The sequence below is a fragment of the Eschrichtius robustus genome, chromosome 2 (genome assembly GCF_028021215.1).
Source record: "Eschrichtius robustus isolate mEscRob2 chromosome 2, mEscRob2.pri, whole genome shotgun sequence".
Classification (NCBI taxonomy): domain Eukaryota; kingdom Metazoa; phylum Chordata; class Mammalia; order Artiodactyla; family Eschrichtiidae; genus Eschrichtius; species Eschrichtius robustus.
The window spans coordinates 48,128,191-48,154,236 of NC_090825.1; the positions used below are offsets into that span (position 1 = coordinate 48,128,191).

Sequence of the window (26,046 nt, forward strand, 5' to 3'; positions counted from 1 at the left end):
AGTGAGGTCGGGGGAGAACCCAAGGAAAGGAATAATGGTTGTCACTCAGATAGGGAGTGCAGACCCTGCCTCGCAGAGCCCCCCTGGGTTGGGGCGGGAGGGAGAAGAGTGTGGTAGGAGGAGGCAGGGCCTTCTCCTGCCGGTAGAGCGCCTCCTGCCTCTTTACACACCAGGCTTTCCGCTAAGATTCCTCTAGGACAGAGGATTCTGAGATTTAAAATACGTGCTTGACAGTGACTATCTTCAGTAGGCTTTTAAACAGCCACCCATCTTAAGGGTATACCTGAGAATGACTTTTTTATTTATGTAAATAACTTTCCCTTATATATTTTAGGTGGAAGGCAGGCTGGCAAATGATTTGCAGTAGGTGAATTTTTGTGAGGCTGCTGTAAGCTTGGCTGATAACTTCATAACATTGTTTTCAGTGCTCAAGTTCAAAATTCCAAATTGAAATAAGGATAGGACTCTAGGTAAAGTACAGGTGCCATCTGACATTGCTTGAATGAGTTAGTAGATCTTAGACTGATGAGTTAGACTGATCTTAGGGCTATTTTCTCCGGCTCTGATCTAGAGATGAATTGCCAGGAGTAGTGGTAGTAGTGGTTATGCAAAATGTGGCTCACTCCCTCAATTCTATGAGCAGCGATAACCTTTGAAATGGAAATCCAAATCTCTGTGATTTTGAGCTATGACCAGCTGAACCTTGTTGACCTCAGGTTGTGCTTCCCAGCCCCTTTTTGGGTAATTTAGTAAATTTCAGAATTTGCTTCAGCAAACCTGGAGGAGAGAGAATCATTCATAAATTAGGAATCAGACTTAAGCGATAAACAGTCTTGAAATGGCTTAGATTGGAAGCCACAGTCTTCCTTTGTGATGAGCAAGGGCTGAGGGGGTTCTATGGGAGGAGCCTAAACAGGACACTTGGGTCAAATATAAGCTGGGAACGGGGAGAAAATTCTGTTGGGAGGAATGCTTTCAAAATGCTGCCAAGAGCACAAAAGTCTTAATTCACCTCTCCCCGACCCCGCCTGCCCCCAACACACACACATTTAAAGATGAGATTAATATATCCAGCAACCTATTCACCATACATATTGATCATACACAGAAAATGCTCTTTGCTAAACAATTAGGATCCTGTATAGACCAAATAATCTGAGTGATTTTTTGTCTGTTTTGAAACCATTAAACTACTCTCTGTGGTTAATATTAATAGTCTTCTTGTCAGTTGCTGTCTTTATTGGGGCATTTAAACTAATTTCATGGCCATCCTTGTTCGTCCCTGTATTAGTGTCCATTTAATAATCTCACCCTACTTTTTTCCTTCTTGTCTACTAATAGAACATTGAAAGTGATTCATTTTTTAAAAGTTAGTTTTCCAGTAAAGGTGAGAAGAAAAATATGCCTTGCATAGAGTTGGTGCTCAGTTAATACTTGTGAATAAAAAGTGAATGAATAATTGAAGTGTAATGCTAGACACCTATTTGGAAGCATTAAGAAGTAAGCATTTTTGGTGTACTGAAAACAGTGATTGAAAGGCATTGATCTTCACTGTGTCCTCAGTTTTCCTTTCCTACCATTCTGGTTTTTCCTTCCTTCCTGCCCATGTACAGGTGAATCTTCACGGACCTCTGTGTACTGAGGAACACACACGCGCACACACAGATGCACACTGAAATATAAACACAGTTTAGGGTATGGAAGGGCAGTGATTCCCCCTTGCCATCAGTGCTGCAGGTAATCTATTGCATTAATCAGCTAGCCAGTGGGAAATGCAAGGGAAGTGATTATACTATCATACACAATACAATCAGCATGAAGCACTTGTCAAGACCAATACATCAAAGTTTAATTCAGTAATAGAATGAATTAGAGCAAAATGAAACATTCTGTTCTTCAAGAAACTCAGTACCCATCACAGATTCTTTCTGAACTCTATAGAAAAGTCAGTGTATTGAGAAATTGTTTTTAATGAGTAAAATTGCAGTTCCAATATGACAGAATACTATAAACCCATTTCCTTGGGGTTGTTACACAACTATAGCTGAAGTGTTTACCTGTCATCAGTGTTCTATAATCATAACCATTGGTAAATTCGATTATTTTTGGTAGGGCTCCTGATTATCTATTGTCCTAAATTAGTTCTCCATGGTAAGTGAAAGGAAGGTTGTTGTACCGGTAGCTTAGGGAAGCACTTATCTATAAATATGGTGGACAGTAGCATGCCTTACCGGTACAGCAGGCAGATTAAAAAGAACCTACTGTTTATAGTGCCCTATGGTAGGCACTGCCATTGGGGAGCTTATAATCTAGTTAGAAAACAGAATACGTGAAAAATAAAAAGCAGCCCAAGTAAGACAACAGAAGAAGTGAGGTTGTATAATGTAGGATGTGTTTCAGAAAAATTTGAGGCTAGATCTAATATATTTCATACGGTAAGTCACAATTCTGTATCAGTTTGTAATATATATTCACAAGTAATTCTTTACCACACTTAACCAGGCATGTTTTTTCAAAGGGGCAAGTTGAGGTAAGTTCTGTCTTAAACAGGATTGTTTCAGTGTTTAGAGCCTACAACTAGAATATAAAGAACAGGGTTCTTGGAGCCAGACGCTCTTTAAGTATGGATTCTGATCCTCATATTCACTAACTGTGTAACCCTGGACAAGTTCCTTATCTTAGATAGAACCCCAGTCTCCTTATCTGTAAAAAGGCATAATGAGGATTTTTGAGGCCTAAGATAATTTAGATAATATACAACACTTTCTTTCTCATTCCGGAAGCCCTTTGTCTATGCTGGGAAAGTGGGCCCAATGGGCAGCTTGTAGGAGAGAGGCATCCTGAAGACCTAAAGAGTATTTTCAGAACTAGATTTATATAGACTTGGAGTCATGACTGTTGGACGAATCATGGCACTGTTTATGAAGACAGTTCAGTTAAGCAGCCAGTGCAGAGCACATGGGAAATGTTCTCGCAGGTTACCACAGTTCACGTTCCCTCTCCTCACTGTTGACTGCCCTTTTGTATCTCAAACTAAGACATCGTGTGTCATTGTGTCTTTTTCTCTTCTTTCTACTTTTCCTGGCTTTCCTTTCCTCCCTCCCTCAAAAAGGAGCAGGGTGGTGAGTGGTGGAGGAGCTGGCTCTGGTCACTTCCTATAGGACCGGGTTCCTAATGAGGTCAGGTTGTGTTTGATGCGCTGTGCATGTTGACCCAGTAGCACTGACACGTCACATGGGATGGAAAGCCTGCATATTAATTAGATGAGGGCCACAGGTTTGCCTGAAAGGAACATTATCCAGGATACCAGTTAGCTGTTTTGGAATATCTGTGGCTTATTTTCTTTCTTGACCACAAAAAGATGGTGATTCTACTTCCATCTTTTCTCAGAGCCTGGGTAGATGATAACCAGTTGTATGCCGTTTGGCTGAGGGTTTAGCCCTGCTTGACCTAAGTAATCTCAAAAGCTCTCTCTTTACAGTGTCCCTGAGGCTTTATTTTGAAATTTCCCCAGAAGTATTTTAGTGAATTAGGAACTAGCGTACCAAATTTAAAGTACAGAGAATGTTTTTTACCAGTTAAACGTATTTTCCAAACATGGGTTACTAACATATTAAGACTGAGTTGTACTGCGAACGATACTATAATTAGGGTTGCAATTTTTGTGTGGCCTGACCCAAGAAATTTTGTGACTACAGTTTTGCTAGCACAACTAATTCTGCCAGTGATCTTCTATTTGTGACTGCAATTAGGCATTTCATGGCCTCTAAATAAGTATAATTAGTTAATTGGATCATGCATGAAATCCAAGCCTCTTATAATAGCCTCTGAGAACAAAAATAAATATTATAAATATTATGAATTGTTTTATAACTGTGGAACCCTGGGAAGTACCAAAAGTGATTGTTTTATACTTTGCCTACTACTATTTCATAAGAATAAACACGATATTAAAAAGTAGAAATTAAATTTTCCAGGTGAAAGTCTTCATTTTCCACCTTGGAGACAGAGGAATAAAGGGAGTCACTGGCCTTTCTTCTCACCTTTAGAGAAGGCGGTATTGGTTGCCCTGCCCCTTCGTCCCCCGCTTCCCGCTGCCACTACCCCTGTGCTGTCTCCAGTAGCATTATACACATCGTATCTTCTGGAAAATAGGGAGAAGAGCACATTTATAAAGAATTCCAAAATGTCTTTTATAAAAAATGTCTCGCTTTTGTATTAATTACTGAATTGATTTGCATATTAACAAAAACTCACGAAGTAGAAAGAACTTTAAAAACAAGCTATATTGATTGTGGGGAATAGCAAGAGGTAGAGAATGGCCAGCTGATTTATTCAGTCACAGATCATAATGCTCCACCCAGCAATACACCCAGCAGGCAAAGAGCACACTCAGTCACACACAAGTGCATTGTCCCAGAAATGCTGATGTGACTCCACTCTACGAGACCTCATATTAGTACATCATCATATTTTCAGAGAAAACAGATTCCTTCTGACTTGAATAATCAATCTTGAATTGTAAGTTGAGCTTTTGATTGTTTATCTGCTGTTTTAATCTGCAGTGAAGTTACTTATTTGCTATGCCTGTCAGTCCTGAAAACTACAGAGTTTTCATTTGTTTCATTAGATCGTTTTAGGTGGACCTGTGGTAGGTTTTTGCTGGGTATGATTCTATTAATACAGATGCAACATGTTCTAAGTATATAAGAGTAGATGGTTAAATGAAGTACAGGGTTTATTAGCAGTACGTTTAGGCTACTTCATAATTTTCAACAATAATATACCATTTGTATTATACTGCTGAAATATGAGGGAGCGGATCAGTGATTCTGTCAAAAGACTAAAATCATTCATCTTAGAATTCATATACGCTAACTGCACATAGGAAGCCTCACTTACAGAGGTGCTTTTTGACCACGTATCTAGGCAGAAGGCTAAACACCACAGTGTTTAAGAATGTTAGTTAGGGGGCGGATCATGGGCCTTGGTAACAAATCCTGGCTGCCATCTTTAATAGCAGCACAACATTTCTACTTGTCTCTGAACCTCAGTTTCCTTATTCGTAAAGTGAGTCTTTCTTTGAGGGTGAAATGTGATAATGTATGTAAAGTACTTCACATAGGGTTAGTGTGAAGTATATTCAACAAATGGCAGCAAGTGGATAAGTAAAGATGCCATTCACTTTCAGAAATATGTTCGCTGAACTAGATGGAGTGATCTTTGTACCCTAAAGACAGACATTTTAAAACTTTAAATGTAGACTCTATTTAGAAATCTAACATGGGTAACATGATATTATTAGGATTTTCCTTGAAGGGATAGAAATTAACATACAAATCAGCACTTAATACTGTGTGTTGGCATACCCTTTATGCTGTTAAGTTTTCATAATGGCTTTTTTGTTTTTTGCTTGACTTGCAGCTCTTTTCATATGTTGAGCGGTTTGTTTGGATTTGATAATTTTAACTGACAACATTCTCATACCCATTGGTAAATACCTTCGTTTTCCATTTTGTAATCTAGCTCAGTTACATTATTTCCCGGTGATAGTGATAGATTTCAGTGGCCACAGATCCTTCGCTACTCTTCCATTGAGATGTGGGGTCTGTGTTCTCTCATTTTTGTAGATGTTTGACCAACAAAACATGACAGTAGATGTTTCGGCCAGTTTCTGGGCCCAAGCCTTAAAAGTGACTGGCAGTGTCTACCTCCTGTCTCTTAGAAGGTTCTGTCCTAGGGCCCTGAGTTTTCATGTAAAAAGTCTGGCTATCCTGAGCCTTCCATGTTATGAGAACGCTCACACTGTCCACGTAGAGAGGCTGTGTTATGGCAGGGGAAAAGTAAGGAGGAGAGAATCTCTGACCTACAGAATTATGAGATACAATGATACATTGTTATATTAAGCCTGTAAGTTTAGGGTAGTTCTTTTACATAGTAATAGATAACCAGAACAGGGGTTATACATCTGACAATACTTCATGCTGTTTCTAATGGTTATCTTCCAAGTCTCTAGCAGTGTCGAATAGAATAATGTGTAAAAACGAAGTTCTGTTATTTCAGTTAACTTTTATCCCTTATGTTGGACTAAGATGTTTGTCAAAATTGAATCTGTATTACTAGGAAGTAGTGTAAAACAGTCCTAGAGTATTCTACATCGCCATTTTTAGTATTTTTAAGGTAATTTTTCCTCACCTTCATATTCTCCTTATACCAAATTTCACCTGGTTTGACTTCCAGGTTTTTCCCCTCCAAAAATAAGAATTTGGGTTCCAGTAAGTTTTAATTTTGAGTTCCTGAAGAAGACTGGAACCCTTGACACTAAAAAGGGACGGAGAGTGAATGGTAGACTAGAAGTTTTGGCCGAGATTCTGAGGGGGGAGGGCGAGGGGAGGGAGGCTGAGGAAGGGAGCGTCTGAACAGGCTTCAGCGCTGCTCTTTGTCCGTCCTTTGGCATGAGGTTACCATGGGCAGAGAAAATGTTATATAACCCTGTAGGGTTGGGGATGAGTTTGAGAAATGCCTCCTCCATTCCAGTAGGTGAGGATAAAATTACCCAAAGCATCTCAGACCTCTAAGTGACTGTGGGCCTTGGGTGGGGCCTGGGAGGCCTACTGGAAAACAAAACACATTTAAAACCCTATCTTTGAAACCAAGGGAAAAGAAGACACTAAAAGATGTTTCTAGCTAAAAACATATAGCAAGTGGAAATTAATTGCACAAGAACCCATTATTACTAGCCTAAGTGTTTAATGTCACTGATATTTTTTTGTTTAATATGTTCTCTTAATTGTTTTATTTTATTAAATGTAGAAATATTTATAACGGTATTCAGAGAATCACAAGCTGAGTCCTTCAATCTTGTTTTCACCTTTCGAGTCTCAATTTCCTCAACATCAAAGTCTTCTACACCGGGGTTTGCTGGAGTGCACCTTTTGGTGCTGGGTGGAACTCTACAGTTTTCAGAACATTTCTGCACGTATTATCTTACTTAAGTGTAAACAGCCCTACAAGGTAGGTAGGAATTATTATCTCTATTGTTTAAATCAGGGACTGCCACCACAGAGAGTCTAAGTGGCCTTGCCCAAGGTCTTGCAGCTGGCTCCATACCTTGTCCTTTCCAGATCAGAGTTTGTGGATCAAACGTTTATTCTAGTTGGAAATGTAAAACACTGGCTATGTGGGGCAAAATGGTGGTGAGTTGTACATCGAAATGTTTGATGGACAAGACTGGCCTTCAGGACATTTAGAATTCATTAATTCTTGTTACCTACATTTGTTGAGAGTGTGGGTGCTTGTCCATTGGCAGTGGGACCGGTAGAATACAGAAGCGACTAAAAAGACTTTTGTACATGGAATCTAAGAAATGCGAGAAAGAAACGCATATAACAAAATAGCAGTAGACTCACAGAGAACAAATCAGCGGTTACCAGTGGGGAGAGTGAAGGGGGGTGGGAAAGATAGTAGTTTGTTTTTCTTAATCCAATACTTCTATGTAGAAAATAAAAAAACAAGGATCTATTGTACAACACAGGGAAATATAGACATTATTTTGTAATAACTTTTAGTGGAGCATAATCTATAAATATATGAATCCATATGTTATAAAAAAATAAAAATATTTAAAAAATAAAAAGGCTTTTGTGATGATTTGTCTTCTGTCTCCGTGTGATTCTGTCCATGTTATTTGCCTATTTGGGTCAGGTATAGGATGTGAACAGATTTTAAGACCACTGAGTGGATTGGAACCATTCACCTTGTGCAAAAAAAAAAAACGGTTTTGTTTTCCTTCATCCCAGGGGAGTTGCCTTCCTTGTTTTGCTTTACTTTGACTTGTAGATTACAGCACATCTTTTTGCTGAAATCACTGAGTGCAGATTAGGTGGAGTAGTGGAAAGGAGAGTAAAAGCATGCTGGGTGGTAGAGAAGAAGCTAGACTAGAGCTGAAATGTGCCATGGATAATTCAGAAACCTAATGATGCACACACCGGTGATTTGATAATTGCCTTTATATACTTTGAGGCATTGAAGCTAGGAAAGCAATTTAAAAGTATTGAATTTATTTTCATTGTACTTCATAGCAAATGATTAAGTGTCCTTTGTAAAAGAACCAGTAATACTTTCTAGATGCCAGGTCATCTGCTAGGTGCTGGAAATGCTAAGTTTTCACTGAGTGCTCTGTCCTATTTTTGGTTGAGTCCTTTTAAAAGGGTTTGTATTTCTGAGGGACAGCAGAATGAAGTGTTTAATCATCAAAGAGCTTTATTTTTAAAGCTACAAATGTTGCAGGAGTGTGTTGGAAGGGAAGGAGATAAATGCTCAAAGTGGGACTCCGAATTAATAAAATTTGGAGGATGACTTACTCAATTTGGTTAACTTGGTTATTAAGGCTAATTACAGCTTTTGTAGTGGTGACTGTTCAGATAAAAGACCATATCTATTATAGCTCTGAACTTGAATCTAACATTAAGAACATCCTTTCAAGATGAAACCTCTCTTTAGGGAGGTGAGCAATAAAAAAACATTACTGGCTTAAATTAATAAAGGCTTGGCTCTAAAAAATTTTTTCTCATTCTGTAACGGAAATTTTCTAATTAGAGAAATGTAAGCATGAATATCTAGTTTTATAGCTTTATTTTTTCCTTGAATCATAGAAATCACTTTAAAGTTTGCAAGAATATTTAGGATCTTGTTTTTAAGATCTTGTAATCTGTTTGCATTTTAGTTTTCTCATCTTTAAAGTGGATGTATTATTTCTGATCATGGAGGATTATTGTAATGAGTTAATGAAAAAAATGTTTGTGAAGCCCTAAGTATAGTGCCTATAGCACATGATAGGCACCCAAGAAATGGTGACTATTAGTGATAATAATGATTATTTAATTAAAGTTGTAATTGGTGTTCCTATATTTTTTTCCTCAAAAGAACTTTTTTAAAAAGTAGAATTATATGGTTTTGTCAGTATTGTGCTGGCTTCTGTAAGCTCTGACTTTTCACCAAGTGAAAGTGAAGCTTACTGGATCATTATCACCTTGTCAGCTTCTTCATATGCAAGTCAGTCAGTCCTTCAGCATTGTATACATTGGTTAGTATTTTCCTAATTTTATCTTTGAGTTACTTCACAAGAACTAGTGCTTAGTATAAATTTGGTTTTTAATTCTATTTTTTAAACTTTGTATTGAGCTATATCTTTAAAAAGAAAAAGAAATTGAATGTGAAAAACAATGGATTTGAGATACATATATATGTTAGGATATATAATTTCTACATTTAAAAAAAAATTTTGTTGGCGTATAGTTGCTTTATAATACTGTGTTAGTTTATACCATACAGCAAAGTGAATCAGCTATATGTATACATGTGTTCCCTCTTTTTTGGATTTCCTTCTCATTTAGGTTGCCACAGAGCATTGAGTCGAGTTCCCAGTGCTATACAGTAGGTTCTCATTAGTTATCTATTTTATACATAGTATCAGCAGTGTATATATGTCAATCCCCATCTCCCAGTTCATCCCCCCACTTCCCCCCTTGGTATCCACAGGTTTATTCTCTATGTCTGTGTCTCTATTTCTGCTTTGTAAGTAAGATTGTCTATACCAGTTTTTTCAGATTCCACATATATGCGTTAATACACAATATTTGTTTTTCTCTTTCTGACTTACTTCACTCTGTATGACCATCTCTAGGTCTATCCATGTCTCTACAAATGACCCAGCTCAGTTCCTTTTTATGGCTGAGTAATATTCCATTGTATATATGTACCACATCTTCTTTATCCATTCCTCTGTTGATGGACATGTAGGTTGAAGTTAGTTCTATCTTAGCTTTTAGTTGACATGGTGGTGCTTTTAAGCTGATTTCCAAAATAAATTATAGTTCACACAGGTGGACGGAAATACAGAATTCTGAATTATAAAATAGACACATAGAAAATAAACTTATTTTGGATAGACATTTACAAATTATTTGTCCATATTAATTTACTTGGTTGCCCTTTTACACAGAACCTTGATACTACACTAACAACCTGATAATGAAATTTCTAGTCTCACAGCACATCTTTCAGAGCAACTTTTTGATTTTAGTTTTATCTGATAAAGTATTCAAGAGTAGTAGAATTATAAGACAAAAACATCTTGGAAGAAAAACACGAAAGAGTCTTAATTCTGAAGCATTACCTGTTGAATATTATAATTTTATTTTTTAAAAAGATAATTTGATGATTTGGAAAATGACTTCAGTGTAGCCTTATAAATAGAAATGCCAATTTTTGATCCAATCTGTAACATTCATTAGATTTAATTTAATTATTACCATGTAACTTATTTTGTGTTGTTATGTTGTCCATCAGTCCAAAATCTAAAGCCTGGTAAAGTTGTATCCCATTTTCCAATGGGATTCAGTAGGAAAGGCTGCCACTTACAGGTTCTTTAGATACCATTTTGATTTGTCTCCTGCTTTGTGACAGTGTGTGGTCATGTTTCATTTGAAGCTGTTTTTCCTGGTTCTTGGCATGGGAAACGCATACGATTAATAGGATGGTGATTTGTGCGATGTCCATTGGCTTGTAGAGAAATCCTGCAGAGAGAGCACTCATATTTAGGTCTTTCGAATACCAGTAGATAAAATTGTTTGATCCATATATTAATTAGCAATTTTTAAAAATTTACTTTGTTACATACAGTAAAATTCCTAACTATAGTGTAAAATACATACCATAAATACTTAACTATAAAAATACATACACCTGACATTTTTAGTGTACAATTTTGAGTTTAGACAAAGGCATAGAGTCATGTGATCAATGAAGATATGGAATGGTTATTATCACCTCCAAAAATTCCCTCACACAGTCCCTTTATAATCAATTCATCACCTACTCCCTGTCCCTAGCATTGGTAGTCTATTCTCAGTTCATTTAGTTTTCCCTTTTCCAAAATGTCACATAAATGGAATAGTAAAGTGTGTGTGTACACATATATACCCTTTTGATTCTGGCTTCCTTCACTTAGTATAATGCATTTGCGATATTATGTGTATTTCAGTGGTCTGTTTCTTGTTGCTAAGTAGTAGTCTATTATATGAATGCACCAAGTTTGTTCATCCATTCATCAGTTGAAGGACATTCAGGTTGGATGTCTTTTGCATTTACAAATAAAACTGCTATAAACATTCTTGTAAAGTTTTTATGTGAACCTAAGTTTTCATTTCTCTTGGGCAAATCCCAAGAGGTAGGATTGTTGGGTCATAAGGTAAATGTTTAACTTCATGAGAAACTGCTGAACCATATTCCAAGGTAGCTATATCATTTTGCACTCGCAGCAGCAGTTATGAGCATTCTGATTGCCAGCAGTATTTTCAGATTTTAAATTTCTTTTTCTAATTTTAACCCTTATAATAGGTGTGTAGTGGTATCTCGTATGGTTTTTTTTTAATTGAAGTATAGTTGATGTACAATATTGTATAAGTTACAGGTGTACAATATAGTGATTCACAATTTTTAAAGGTTATAGATAGTCCAATTATAGTTAATTATAAAATATTGGCTATATTCCCTGTGTTGTACAATATATCCTTGTAGCTTGTTTTTGTCATAATAGTTTGTACTTTTTACTCCCCTCTTCCTATATTGCCCCTTCCCCCTTCCATCTCCCCACTGGTAACTACTAGTTTGTTCTCTGTATCTGTGAGTGTGCTTCTTTTTTTATTATATTCATTAGTTTGTTGTATTTTTTAGAGTCTACATATAAGTGATATCACACAATATTTGTCTTTCTCTGTCTGATTTATTTCACTTGACATGATACCCTCCAAGTCCATCCATGTTACTGCAAATGGCATTATTTCATTCTTTTTTGTGGCTGAGTAGTATTCCATTCGGTGTATATACACTACATCTTCTTTATCCATTCTTCTGTTCATGGACACTTAAGTTGCTTCCATACCTTGGCAATTGTAAATAATGCTACTATGAACATTGGGGTGCATGTGTCTTTTTGAATTAGCATTTTTGGTTTTTTTTAGATGTATACCCAGGAGTAGAACTGATGGATCATATGGTCGTTCTATTTTAGTTTTTTTGAGAAACCTGCATACTATTTTCCATAGTGGCTGCACCAATTTATATTCCCAGCAACAGTGTATGAGGGTTTCCCTTTCTCTACATCCTCGCCACATTTGTTATTTGTGTTCTTTTCGATGATAGCCCCTCTGACAGGTGTGAGATGATATCTTATTGTAGTTTTGATTTGCATTTCTCTGATGATTAGTACTGTTGAGCATCTTTTCATAAGCCTTGTTGGCTATCTGCATGCCTTTGGAAAAATGCCTATTCAGTTCTTCTGCCCATTTTTTAATCGGGTTGTTTGTTATTTTGATTTTCTTCTCGTTTTGTCAGTGGTTTCCTTTGCTGTGCAAAAAGCTTTGAAGTTTAATTAGGTCCCATTTGTTAATTTTTCCTTTTATTTTCTTTGCTTTAGGAGACAGATCCCAAAAAATATTGCTATGATTTATGCCAAGGAGTGTTCTGCCCATATTTTCCTCTAGGAGTTTCATGGTTTCCGGTCTTACATTTAGGTCTTTAATCCATTTTGAGTTTATTTTTGTGTATGGTGTTAGAGAATGTTCTAATTTCATTCCTTTACACATAGCTGTCTAGTTTCCAAGCACCACTTATTGAAGAGACTGTCTTTTCTCCATTGTATATTCTTTGTTGCAGAGTGACTGACCATAAGTGCATGGGTTTATGTCTGGACTCTCTATTCTGTGCCATTGATCTATGTGTCTGGTTTTTGTACCAGTACCATGCTGTTTTTATTACTGTAGCTTTGTAGAATAGTCTGAAGTCAGGGAGCTTGATTCCTCTAGCTCTGTTCTTCTTTCTCAAGATTGTGTTGGCTATTTGGGGTCTTTTGTGTTTCCATACAAATGCCATTGGTAGTGTGATAGGGATTGCATTGAATCTGTAGATTGCCTTCAGTAATATGGTCATTTTAACAATATTAATTCTTCCAATCCAAGAACACGGTGTATCTTTCCATCTGCTTGTGTCATCTTCATTTACTTTCATTAGCATCTTACAGTTTTCCAACTACAGGTCTTTTACCTCTTTAGGTAGGTTTATTCCTAAGTATTTTATTCTTTTTGATGCGATGGTAAGTGGGAGTGTTTCCTTAATTTCTCTTTCTGATAGTTCGTTGTTAGTGTATAGAGATGCAACAGATTTCTGTATATTAATTTTGTATCCTGCAACTTTTCTGAATTCATTGATAAGCTCTAGTAGTTTTCTGGTGGTGTCCTTAGGATTTTTTAGGTATAGTATCATGTCATTTGCAAACAGTTTCCATTTTTATTTTCATAATGATTAATGATGTTAAGCATGTTTTCATCAGCAGTTTGCCATCTGTACATCTTCTTGAGTGAAGTGTCTTTTCCAAATTTTTTGCCTATTTGTAATTTGTAATTGAATTTGTAATTCGTTTTCTTGATGAGTTTTGGGAGGATTTTACATATTCTAGATACAAGTTCTTTGTCAGATGTATGATTTGCACATATTTTCTCCCAATCTGTGGCTTGTCTTTTCATTCTCTTTATATTGTTTTTTTTGCAGCACAAAAGATTTTAATGTTGATGAAGTCCACTTGATAAATTTTATCTTTTATGGATTATGCTTTTGATATTGTATCTAAGGTTATCTCTGCCTAACCCAAGGTCACAAAGATGTTTTCCAGAAGTTTTATGGTTTTAGGTTTTATATTTAGGTCTGTGATCCATTTTGAGTTAGTTTTTAATAAGTTAGTTAATTTTTAATAAACTGTGTGTTGTAGATTTAAGTTCATTTTATATGAATATCCAATCGTAGTAGCACTAGTTTTTGAAAAGATTTATCTTTTCTACATTGAATGGCTTTGAACCTTGAATTGACCATATCTATGTAGGTCTGAGCTCCCTAATCTATACAATGGTGTATGTACCTGTTCTTTCACAATCATACACTGTCTTGATTACTCTTAACTTTATACTAAGTCTCAAAATTAGGTGCTGGGGAGCCTTCCAACTTTTTCCTTCTTTAAAATTGTTTGGCCATTCTATATTTTTGTCAGCATGTACACCAGTGCCTGCTAGGGTTTTGAGTAGGGTGATGTTGAATATATAGATCAATTTGGGGAGAATTGATATCTTAATAGTATTGAGGTTTCCAGTCTGCTTTTGAAGATTTTCTTTTATTTCTCTTGTCAGTGTTTTGTAGTTTTTAGCATAGAGACTCCGTACATGTTTTGTTAGATTTATAACTTAAGTATTTCATGTTTTTTGATAGTATTATAATTGGTGCTTTTGGGGGGTAAATTTTGATCTGTAATTGTTCAATTTTAGTACGTAGATATACAGTTGGTTTCTTGCTTTGAATTTGTATCATATGACCTTGCTAAACTTACTTACCTTTTTTGTAGGCTAGTTGTCTACAAATAGAGGCTATTTTATTTTTTCCTTTTAAATCTATGTCATTAATCTCCTTTTCTTGCTTTATGGGCCTGGCTAAAACTTCCAGTGTGATGTTGAATAGGAGTGGTAGAGCAGACATCTTTGCCTTGTTTTTATCTTAGGGGAAAAACATTCAGTCTTTTGCCATTATCATATTAACTGTAGGTGTTTTTTTTTTGCAGATGACCTTTCTCAGGTAAGTTATCTTCTGTTCCTAGTTTGCTGAGAGTTTTACTTATTATGAAGGGATGTTGAATTTTGTCAGTTGCCTTTTCTGCATCTGTTGAAATGGTCATATGGTTCTTCTTCCTTAGTCTGCTATATAGTGAGTTACACTAATTTTTAACGTTGAACCGGCCTTGCATTCCTGGGATAAACCCTATTTAGTTGTGGTGTGTTTTCTTTTTTATGTATTTCTTAATTAGATTTACTAATATTTTGTTGTGGTGTTTTACTTTGACATGTAATTATGTTTACTTGTAATGTTTTTTGTCTGGTTTTGCTATCAGGGTAATGCTGGCCTCATAAAATAAGTTGAAAACCTTCCCTTTCTTCTTTTTTCTGGAAGGTATTGTATGGAATTGGTGTTCTTTCTTTCTTTACTGTTTGGTAGAATTTTCCAGGGAAACATCTGGATGTGCACTGTTAGAGTTTTTAACTGCAGATTTAATTTCTTTGATAAATTTAAAGCTATTCAGGTTATTATTTCTTCTTGAGAGAACTGTGGTAGTTTGTGGTTTTTCAAGGAATTTGTCCATTTCATCTAAGCTGTAGAATTTATGGGAATAAGTTGTTCATAGAATTCCTTTTTGAGCCTTTTAATGCCTCTAGGATCTATAATTATGTGCCCTTTTTTATTCCTGATACTCATAGTTTGTCCTTCCTTTTTTTTGGTCAGACTGATTATAGCTTTATTAATCTATTTAAAGAACTAGCTTTTGGTTTCATTAAAAAAAACTTAGGTGGTGGTTTTCCATTTAATTGATTTCTGATCTGTTGTTTCCTTCTTTCTGTTTGCTTTGGCTTTGATTTCTCATTATTTTTCTAGTTTCTTAAGGTGGATATTTAGATTATTGATTTGAATCTTTCCTTCTTTTCCAATACAGGCATTTAATGCTATAAATTTCTAAACTCTTTTTAGCTGTAGATCACAAGTTTTGATATATTTTATTTGCATTTTCATTCAGAACAAAATACTTTGTTTTCTTTTGTGACTTCTTTTACTCATGAGTTATTTAGAATTGTGTTGTTTAATTCCCAGATATTTGGGAATTTTCCAAATATCATCATCCTGTTACTGATTTCTAATTTAATTCTGTTACATTAGAGAATATACTTTGTATGATTTCACTTCTTCAATATTTGTCAAAGTTTGTTTTATGGCCCAGAATATGGACTACCTTGGTAAATGTTCTTTGTGCATTTTAGAAAGTATAAGATTTTGTTTTGTTTTGTTTTTCTACTAATGTTAAGTGGAGTGTTCTATGAATGTCAGTTAGATTAAGTTGGTTGATAGTATTGTTTTAGGTATTCTTTATCCTTGCTAATTTTCTGTCTACTTGTTCTGTTAGTTATTGAGAGAGAAGTATTGAGATCTCCAAATGTAACTGTGGGTTTGTGTGTTTCTCCTTTCAGCTCTGTCACTTTTTGCTTCATATATTTTGAAGTCTTAATGTTAGGTGCAACATCCTCATTTAGGATTGTTATGTTTTTTTGTAGAACTGACCCTTTTATCATGTTATGTTTCACTTTATCTGGTGTAGCATTTCTTGTTCCAAAGTCTACTTTGTCTGATAATAATATGGCCACTCCAACTTTGTTTTGAAAGTGTTTGCATGGTGTATCTTTTTCCATCCTTTTCCATTTAATTTATCTATGTCATTATATTTGAAGAGGGTTTCTAGTACATAGCATAGAGTTGGGTCTTGCTTTTTAACCTGATTTCACCATCTCTTTTAATTGGTATGTTTAGATGATTTACATTTGCTATAATTATTGATGTAGTTCAGTGTAGGTCTACCATTTAATCATTTGTTTTCTATTTATCCTCTTTGTTTTTGTTCCTTTGTTCCCTCCCTCCTGCCTTCTTTTCTCCTTCTTTGGATTATTTTAAAACATTTTTTTAGTATTTCATTTTAATTTATCTATTGTCCTTTTTGTTTGTATCTCCTTGTATTTTTTTAAATGGTTTCAGTATTACAAGAAATATACCTAACCTTAAACAGTCTACTTTGAGTTTATACTTTGCCACTTAAAGAAGAATGTAGAATCTAACAACCATATAGGTACCTTTACTCTCCCTCCTTTATGCTATAGTTTTCATGTGTATTACATCTACATATGTTTAAAATACCATAAGACAACGTTCATGTTTTTGCTTTCAGTAGTCATACTTACCTTAAAGAACTTAGAAGGACAAAAGTAGTCCATGACATTTACTTAGGTATTTATTATTTCTGTTGCTCTTCCTTTATTCATATAGTTCCAAGTTTCCCTCTGGTATTATTTCTCTTCAGCCTGAAGAACTTTCTTTAGCATCAGGTTTCTTGAACAATACAGGTTGTTAGTGTTTTCTGATCTGAGAAAGCCTTCATTTCACCATCATTCATGAATGATATTTTGCCAAGTCTGGGTTGATATTTCCATTTCTTTTAACACTTTAAAGATATTGCTCCACTGTCTTCTGTCCTGTATAATTTCTGACAAGAATAATTATTTGAGTCATTCTCCTTTATATGGCATTTCATTTTTCTCTGACTGTTTTCAATATTTTTTTCTTTTCTCTTTGGTTTTCAGTGATTTGATTATCACTGGGCATGGATTTTTTGGTTAGCTCAGCTTCTTTGATCTGTAAATTCATATCTTCAATTTTGGGAAGTTTTCAGTAATTATTTCTTTTGAGTTTTTCTGTATCTATTTCTCATCTTCTTTGGATCTCCAATGATACAAATGTTACTTTTGATATTTTCCCACCTGTCTTAAGGCTCTGTTCATTTTCTTCTGATTGTTTCTCTCTCTTCTTCAGATGAGATCATTTCTATCTTCAAATTTACTGACTTTTACCTCTGTCATATCCATTCTACTATTAATCCTATCTAGTGAATTTTTTATTTCAGATATTGTTTTTTCAATTCTAACATTTCTATTTAGTTCTTTTTTTATAGTTCATATTCACTTCTGTCAATAGTGTTTATCTTCATCTGGTGGAACATAGTTATAATAGTTGCATAAAGTCTCTGATTGATAATTCTAACATCTGGTTCATTGTTTTTTCCATTGAGAATTGATCACATTTCCCTTTTTCTTTGTAAGCCAAGTAATTTTGGATCCTGAACATTTTAAATACTGAATTGTAAGAGTCTGGGTCCTATTATAATCCTCCGGAGACATTTTTGTTTTTTTAAAGCATACATTCAATAGGATATATTCACAGACTATGAGTTCTGTTTTACCTTCTTTGGGTGATATCAGTAAAGTTTTCAAAACCTTGGCTATGCTGCATTGGGGCAGTCTCATGCACGTGAGGTGTGACCAGTATTTGTGCCTATTTTTGTACAGAATATCCAGGGATCTCCCTCTCTAGCTTCTGAGTGGCAGGGGGTTCCCTTTTCCCAATCCTCTCACCAGGTGGATGAGGTTTCTCTCAAGTTGTTGCTCTATATGCCTTCTACATAGTTTCCCAAATGGGGCTTATCTTATGTGCAAGCCAGGAGAGAAAAGAGGGGGGAAAGTAACAGGAAGTCACCCCCATATGACTTAAATTTCTTCAAGTTTTATTTCCACAAACCGCTTGCTGTTGTTTACTTTTCAGAGCCCTCAGATTGCTGCTTTTTGTATTTTGTCCAGTTTTTAGTTGTAATTATGGGGAGAGATAAGCCATAGTGGGCTTTACTCCATCTTGATCTATCACATTTTTGTTTCTAATTGGCATTTTAAAATATAGAAATGTGAATTGTAAATATCTGTGGCTTAGGTTGTGGCTATGTTTATTTTCTGTTGGTAAACATTATTTGATATTTAAAATAACAGATTCTCTAATTGAAGAAGCTTGATAATTTTAAATGTGGAAGAATGTAAAGCATCTCTTTTGGACAAACAAAACATAAACAGACCATTCTTACCTGTATTATTCACTTGGTTAACACAACTGGTTAAAATAAACACAGATACACATACAAACCTTTTCAAAGAAAAAGTGTTGTGAATGGCTTTGAAGTACTGGTATCTGTCTTGTTTTGAAATTGGTAAAGTAAAAACTTTTTTTTTTGGCCACATGGCAAAGCTTGCAGGATCTTACCCATGCCCCCTGCAGTGGAAGCATGGAGTCGTAACCACTGGACCACCAGGGAATTCCCAAACTTGAACTTTTAAAACTTGTGAAATATTTGCTTGAATTAGCTATCTTTTTGAAAAATGTAGAAAGGAATGATAAATTTTATCAGTACTTTAATTTTTCAAATTATGAGTTATACCTTCTAAATTCATTAGGGCTTTTCCTTTGAAAAACAAGTGAACTTTTTTATTGAAGTATAGTTGATTTAAAATATTGTGTAAGTTTCAGGTGTACAGCAAAGTGATTTGGTTATATATATATATATATATATAGAATCAAAAAATATATATACATATTTCTTTTCTATTAGAGGTGTTTACAAGATATTGACTGTAGTTCCCTGTGCTATACAGTAAATCCGTGTTGTTTATTTTATATATGGTAGTGTGTATCTGTTAGTCCCATATTCCTAATTTATCCCTCCCTCCCTTTTTTCCCTTTGGTAATCATAAGTTTTCTATGTCTGTGAATCTGTTTGTTTTGTAAATAAGTTCATTTGTACTACTTGTAGATCCCACATGTGATATCATATAACATTGTGTCTTTCTCTGTCTGACTTACTTCACTTAGTATGATAAACTCTAGGTCCATCCATGTTGCTGCAAATGGCATTATTTCATTCTTTTTTATGGCTGAGTAATATTCCATTGTGTGTGTATGTTTGTATGTATGTACATAACACATCTTTATCCACTCATCTGTTGGTGGACACTTAGATTGCTTCCACGTCTTGGCCGTTGTAAATAGTGCTGCTATGAACATTGGGGTGCATGTATCTTTTTGAATCTGAGTTGTCGTCTTTTCCAGATATATGCCCCGGAGTGGGATTGCTGGATCATATGGTAACTCTATTTTTAGTTTTTTAAGGAACCTCCATACTGTTCTCCATAGTGGCTGTACCAATTTACATTCTCACCAACAGTGTAGGAGGGTTCCCTTTTCTCCACACCTTCTCCAGCATTTATTGTTTGTAGACTTTTTGATGATGGGCATTCTGACCAGTGTGAGGTGATACTTCATTGTAGTTTTAATTTGCATTTCTCTGATGATTAGCGATGATGAGCATCTTTTCATGTGCCTGTTGGCCATCTGTATGTTTTCTTTGCAGAAATGTCTATTTAGGTCTTCTGCCCCTTTTTTGATTGGTTTGTTTTTTGTTTTTGTTTTTTTTGATATTGAGCTGTATGAGATATTTGTGTATTTTGGAAATTAAGCCCTCGTCAGTCGCATTGTCTTGAAATATTTTCTCCGAGTCCACAGGTTGTCTTTTCATTTTAAAGCAAGTGAACTTTTGATAAATGTTTAGTGATTTCATTCACAAAAAGACATAAATTTAGTGATTTCATTTATATAAAGGTTAATTCCTGGTTAAATCATTTAGGGAAGCATGTTTAAGTAAATTTTATTTTTAAAAGATCTGTTGATATATGGATATGCATACTAATTAACGAGCATAATAAAGTTTTAAATGCTTATAAGGAGACTGGGAAATAGTTTATTCGTGTCCATTGTTATGCCTTTATGATTTTATTTTAAAAAGATACTCTTAAAAGTAAATTTAATTTTTGCACAGAAGAACCATTTAGAGTGGTTTGTTGCAGCATCCATGAATAAAATCTGCTTGTAAATTAAAGTAACAAATTGGTCCTTAAGGTTGTATTCTTTATTTTTTGCCCAAAATGTCACACAAGTAGGAAGGTGATTACAATTACCATTTGAAATATCTTTCATCTTTATATGTAACAGTGTTTGGATTCTCTGGTTCACATTTGGGCTCTTTTGTCCTCTTTACATTAACCTCTGTATGAGGTTTGTTGCTTGGACAAGGGAGAATTGCATTATAAAACTGCAGACTTGGGTCCATTTTGAAATGGTTTATCATTAGCTATTAGGATTGGACACTTGTAAACTTCTAAAAAATTTGCTTTCCTCTCTCCCTTTAAATTAGGTGCTCTGTGGATGTGTATAGTTTTAAATCCCCACTGCAAGTTGGAGCAGAAGGCCAGCTGGCTAAAACAGTTGAAGAAGTGGAATGGTGTTGATGTCTGTCCATGGGAAGATGGAAATCATGGCAGTGAATTACCTAACTTAACCAATGCTCTGCCTCAGGGTGCGAATGCTAACCAAGGTGAGTACACAGTGGTAATCTGCTCACTTTGTATCGACCTAACTGTGCATCTGTGTTTATAACAGTAACTTACAATAGATTTGGGAAAATTATTTTACTCACTTAAGAACTTACTATAACTCACAGACTTAACCTGTTTTGATATGAATGTGTGTGTGTGTGTGTTTTAATTTTTATGTGAGACCTTTCTATAACTTTTTTTCATATCCTCAGAATACAGATGGATATAATACTTACATATACTACTAGTATGTGTTAAAATTGCCTATTAATTATTTAGTTTGAATATATTTTTAAAAATCATGGAATGGGTGGGTAGTATATTGTAAAACAAAATATTGAGAGGCTTGAGGAGCTGTGTGTTTTTATATCTGTTGGTCAGTTCATATTTGGGCTACTATACAATTTAATCAGTTAAAAATTCTTAGTTTTAGAATATAGCAAGTAAACATTTAATGACTGGGGCTGCAGGAGCATGGGGTGCTTGCTGGCATTCAGACCAGGAAAATTCTTTATTGTGAAGGACTGTCTAGCATACTTGTTTCCACCTACTGTAGGCTAATAGTGCCCTCCAGTCTTTGGACAACTAAGAAATGCTCCCAGACATTTTCAGATAGCCTCTTATGAATCTTGGTTTCTCATTTCTGTACTGGTTTTTGTTTTTTTGTTGTTTTTTTTTTAAGCTTCTCCCTCTCTATTGGACCCACTCATTTAGCTCAAGTCTCTGTCATCTTAAAAAATCTTTCCTTGCCCCCATCGTCCCCGCTAGCTACTGCAGAATTTTCTCCTCTCTTTCAGAACCAAATCTTTAAAGTAGTTAACTCTTGCAAATAAACATTTCATTCACTAACTCTGTCACTCTTCTTGTGTAAGTTTGTGCTGCTGCTCCCCCTTTTTTGAGAAAACTTGGAAGACTTTAAAGTTACGATAGATGCAAGGTGGGAGTTAAATGACATCAGAAGGATTCAGGAATCAAGACTGTCATTCTGTTTTCTGGCCCCATCTGGAGTTGGTACTCCTAGAATGAGCTGGACAATGTGCTGAGAATGAAATGTGATGTTAGCATAGTATTTTCAGTCTCTACAAAGAGAGAAAATAATATGTATTACTCCATAGAGACCTGTCCAATCAAAAAGAAGTTTCAGGCCTTGGGAAAGATGATTATCTGGCTCTCCTTTGTCTAGAGATATTTGCCTTGGGATTCAGTATTTGAAATCTGTCCTATCTTTATTGCCCATGATGATTTTATTTAATAACTTCAAAGAAAATAAATCTACCCCTTCCTTATACCCCAAGTTTTTTTCCAGAAGCTCAGAATTTTCAAGTTGAACAATTCAACATTTATTCTCTTCCATTGCTAGGAAAATGTTTGCTTACGTCTCCATAGGCAATAAATTTGATTTTTTTTAACTTTATTATATTTGGAGGTTTCTCTGTGTTTCACTCCCCACCTGCTTTTTTGTGACTGCCATCCTAACATTTTACAGTTTACTTTTTTACTTTCCATTTGGTTGCTTTCCCCTTGGTTAAATATGAATATTCCATAGGCTTTAGAAAACTCTTAGGAAGTGGTCCAGCCTCCAGAAAAAAAGAGTTCATTTCATTTATGGTTTGGCCCAGGGATATGAAGTCAGGACTAGTTTCTAAGGGCAATATTTATAGCTGTTGTGCCTAAAGGCACCAGGGCTCCTCCTTTTAGCAGAACACCCACATTTTCTCCAGAGGGGCTGTCAGAAGAGACATCCCTACAGAGGGGCTCGGGTGCTCAGCCTGCAGTACTTCTGCTGGAGGGCTGAGCGGGCTGGCAAAGGGAGAACCTTTGGTGACAGCAGAGCCCAGCAGCCATGCTGCTGGGCAGCGAGTGCATGTGGTACAGACCGTGGGCAGAATTGGCATGTGTTTGCACATCAGAGTGAAAGTGAAACACAAATCAGGCCCTCTCTTTGCTGAGATTATTTGTTAGAATTAATTGACAACATTAGAATCCACACCCTTAGAAAGAGTAGTGTGTTTGTTTTTTAAATATACCTGAATGAGAGCCTTTTTTAAACTTTTTTGGTTAAAAAACTAATATTATTTTACACTTTATTTAAAATTTTTTACAAATTAGTGTTTATCGGTTTTTAATTAATTAATTAATTAATTTTGGGCTGTGTCGGGTCTTCGTTGCTGCGCACGGGCTTTCTCTCTAGCTGTGGTGAGCAGGAGCTACTCTTCGTTGCAATGCGTGGGCTTCTCATTGCAGTGGCTTCTCTTGTTGCGGAGCACGGGCTCTAGGCACATGGGCTTCAGTAGTTGTGGCACACGGGCTCAGTAGTTGTGGCTTATGGGATCTAGAGTGCAGGCTCAGTAGTTGTGACACACGGGCTTAGTTGCTCCACAGCATGTGGGATCTTTCTGGACCAGGGCTCGAACCCATGTCCCCTGCATTGGCAGGTGGATTCTTAACCACTGCACCACCAGGGAAGTCCCTGTGTTTATCGTTTTAACAATTTGATTAAGATCATCTGTTTCGTTTTTCTGTTATTGCAAAAATCAAAAAAACACAGATATCTCAGATAAAAATTGACCATAATTTTGATACTTAATCAAATCAATTTTTGTTTGTATATCTTTTTAGTCATTGTATATGTACATATTTTTTTTTTGTTTCCATGCTACTATAGAGCTTTATATCTTACATTTTCATTTAAATACCAATAGTATTTAGTCTTTTTTGTTACAATTGGTTGTATCAGACTCTTACTAGAGCTAACCACTGTCCTGGTGTATGTCCTGTACGTTTCGCTATGCTCTTACAGTCACATACAAACATGAAAAGTTAAGATTTTAATTTTTTCAATGGAATCATACCCACAGCTTGCTTTTATTATTGATACCAAGTGGGTCAAACAGACAGAACTCTCATTCTTTTAATAAGTGCATAATAATACGTTGCTTTCTAAAGTCTCCTTTTAATTTTAAATTCTGTTTCTATGATTTGAGTTAAACAAAATAAATAAAATTAGAAAGCCATTTAAAAATACTTGTGTGAGATTTGGACTTTGGAATATTTGATTGATTGACTATAAGAAGTCATGGAACCACTTTCTTGTTGAGTAGGGGTATATTTATTCTGCTCTGCAAAAAGCCCTGGTAGGTTCCAAAGGCTATTAAATGTAGGGCCAACTCTTCCCATTTGCAAAGTGTCCATCCGTCTGCTGCTAACAAGGAGTCTGGGCAGGGGCCAGAACAGATACATCAGTATTTAGGCCTCTCAAATTATGTCATCCATGCATTTTGATATGTCTGCCATTCAAATACAGATGTCTAAGTCCACCTGAGACCAAGCTGAAGTTATGTCTCTTTCTGTTCAAGACCATTCAAAAGCCTTTCAGAACAGCCTAAATAGCTGAATTTGTAGTGAGGTTATCTGTGTTTTGATCTTGACTGCCATTGCCTTGGCGGTGTGACCTTGGCAAGTCACTTTACTTCTCTCAATTTTCAGTTCCATCAGCAGAATAGAGGGGTTGGTCTAGATGAGTTTTCAGAGCTCATCTTGATTCAGTTGTATTTTGATTTTTATGATTTCCTTTATGTCTGTGCTTAGCCAAAGCTCCAGGGAGAGGAAGATGAAACTTTACCAACTAAGGAAGCTCCAGACTTTACTTCTCATTTAGTTAAGCCTCAGAACAGTGAGGGGTGATACTTGAGCTAAATAAAGCACACATAAATAAAAATAGTTTGTTACCCTGATTGTCAGTTGAGGCTCTTTCTAAGGTTTCTGCCACAGTTTAAGGTAAGTCTGGAGTTGGGGACCCAAGGGGTGGGAGTGCAGGTAGAATTTGAACGATTTTTTCCAGAAGAACTGAATAATCCCAGAAGTTGGGGTAAAAATATCCTTTATTCCCCAAACATTTCTTTTCTCTGTCAGGTCCTGAAACTTGAACCCTCTTCGGAGTGTGTGCTTCTGCTCTTTTGTGATGCCCTGGCATACACTATGCTGGGGACATCACACCAGTCATGGAACCTGCACAAGAGTCAGGAGGCAGCCTGTAGGGGCAAGGTAAGTGCGCTGGTTTGTTTTGTAGCTATGTTGTGTGGCTTTGTGAAATGTTAAATATATGCATTTATGCCCTTTGGGATATAAAGTGACATTTAATCATTATATCCCAAGAAGCATAATAGTTTTAATTGTGCAAAACCGCACAATATAGTTAAAAAATACAACCAAAAGCACAACCCTTCTGCATATTTTTAAAGGCTGATTGCATCTTCCTGAAAGGTTCCATGGCTGGTGTCTCATCTCTTGCATAGTGTTTGTGAGAGCTGTTGATCCCATCAGGGCAGTCCACCACAGCACCTCAGAAGTGGGGAGCAGTGAGTTTTCATGTGATTTTTGTGCCGAGTGCCTCCTTTCAGTGTATTTGGCATGGAAGCTAGACTTGACGATTCTTTTTGCAGGATGCCTTTAACCTTAGCTCTGATGGCTGCAGAGTGTTTGTGTTTGATAAAACAAGTGAGTGAATGGTGGCTCTTTGGTCTGATTTGCCTCCTGGTACTTAGGACATGAGAATATTCACCCTTCATCCTTCTGCTTAGGGGGTGTAGGACAATGTGTGTGGGTGTGTTCATGAACATCTGGCCACAGAATGGTATGGTATGACTGATTTATTCACATGTGAATAATAGCTGACACGGCTTTCTGAATTGTGGAAAAAACAGATTCATCGAACAGGCCACATCGGACAGTGTTCACCCGAGCCATCGAGGCGTGCGATCTCCACTGGCAGGATAGCCACTTGCAGCACATTATCAGCAGTGACCTGTACACCAACTACTGTTACCATGACGACGCTGAAAACTCCCTCTTTGACTCCCGCGGGTGGCCCCTCTGGCATGGTAAGTGGCCAAACCGGAAAGACATTTCCATGACTTACTTCTTTGTTTAGCTTCTATAGCATTATTGGAATGGGAGGAGGAGAGTTGAGGGATTCAGTGGGAGATGGATGAATGCTTGGCAATAGGAGTTTTTCATTCAAATCCAAGTTCAGAAATGGTTTCTTGTGTCTTTTTAATAGTATTTCAGGGGAAAACATCTTACTATTAAATCCTGTTTTTATAGA

At 36.0% G+C, this 26,046-nt stretch overlaps 1 protein-coding gene across 1 annotated transcript in view; it reads left to right on the plus strand.

The window, feature by feature from the left end:
- The window catches only part of ZSWIM6 (zinc finger SWIM-type containing 6), a 197,024-nt gene that overhangs the window by 153,622 nt on the left and 17,356 nt on the right, over positions 1-26,046 (plus strand). The window contains exons 5-6 of the mRNA XM_068535382.1: positions 20,762-20,941; positions 25,646-25,822. Coding sequence (XP_068391483.1) covers positions 20,762-20,941; positions 25,646-25,822 — 357 coding nt within the window. The remainder of the gene's footprint in view (positions 1-20,761; positions 20,942-25,645; positions 25,823-26,046) is intronic.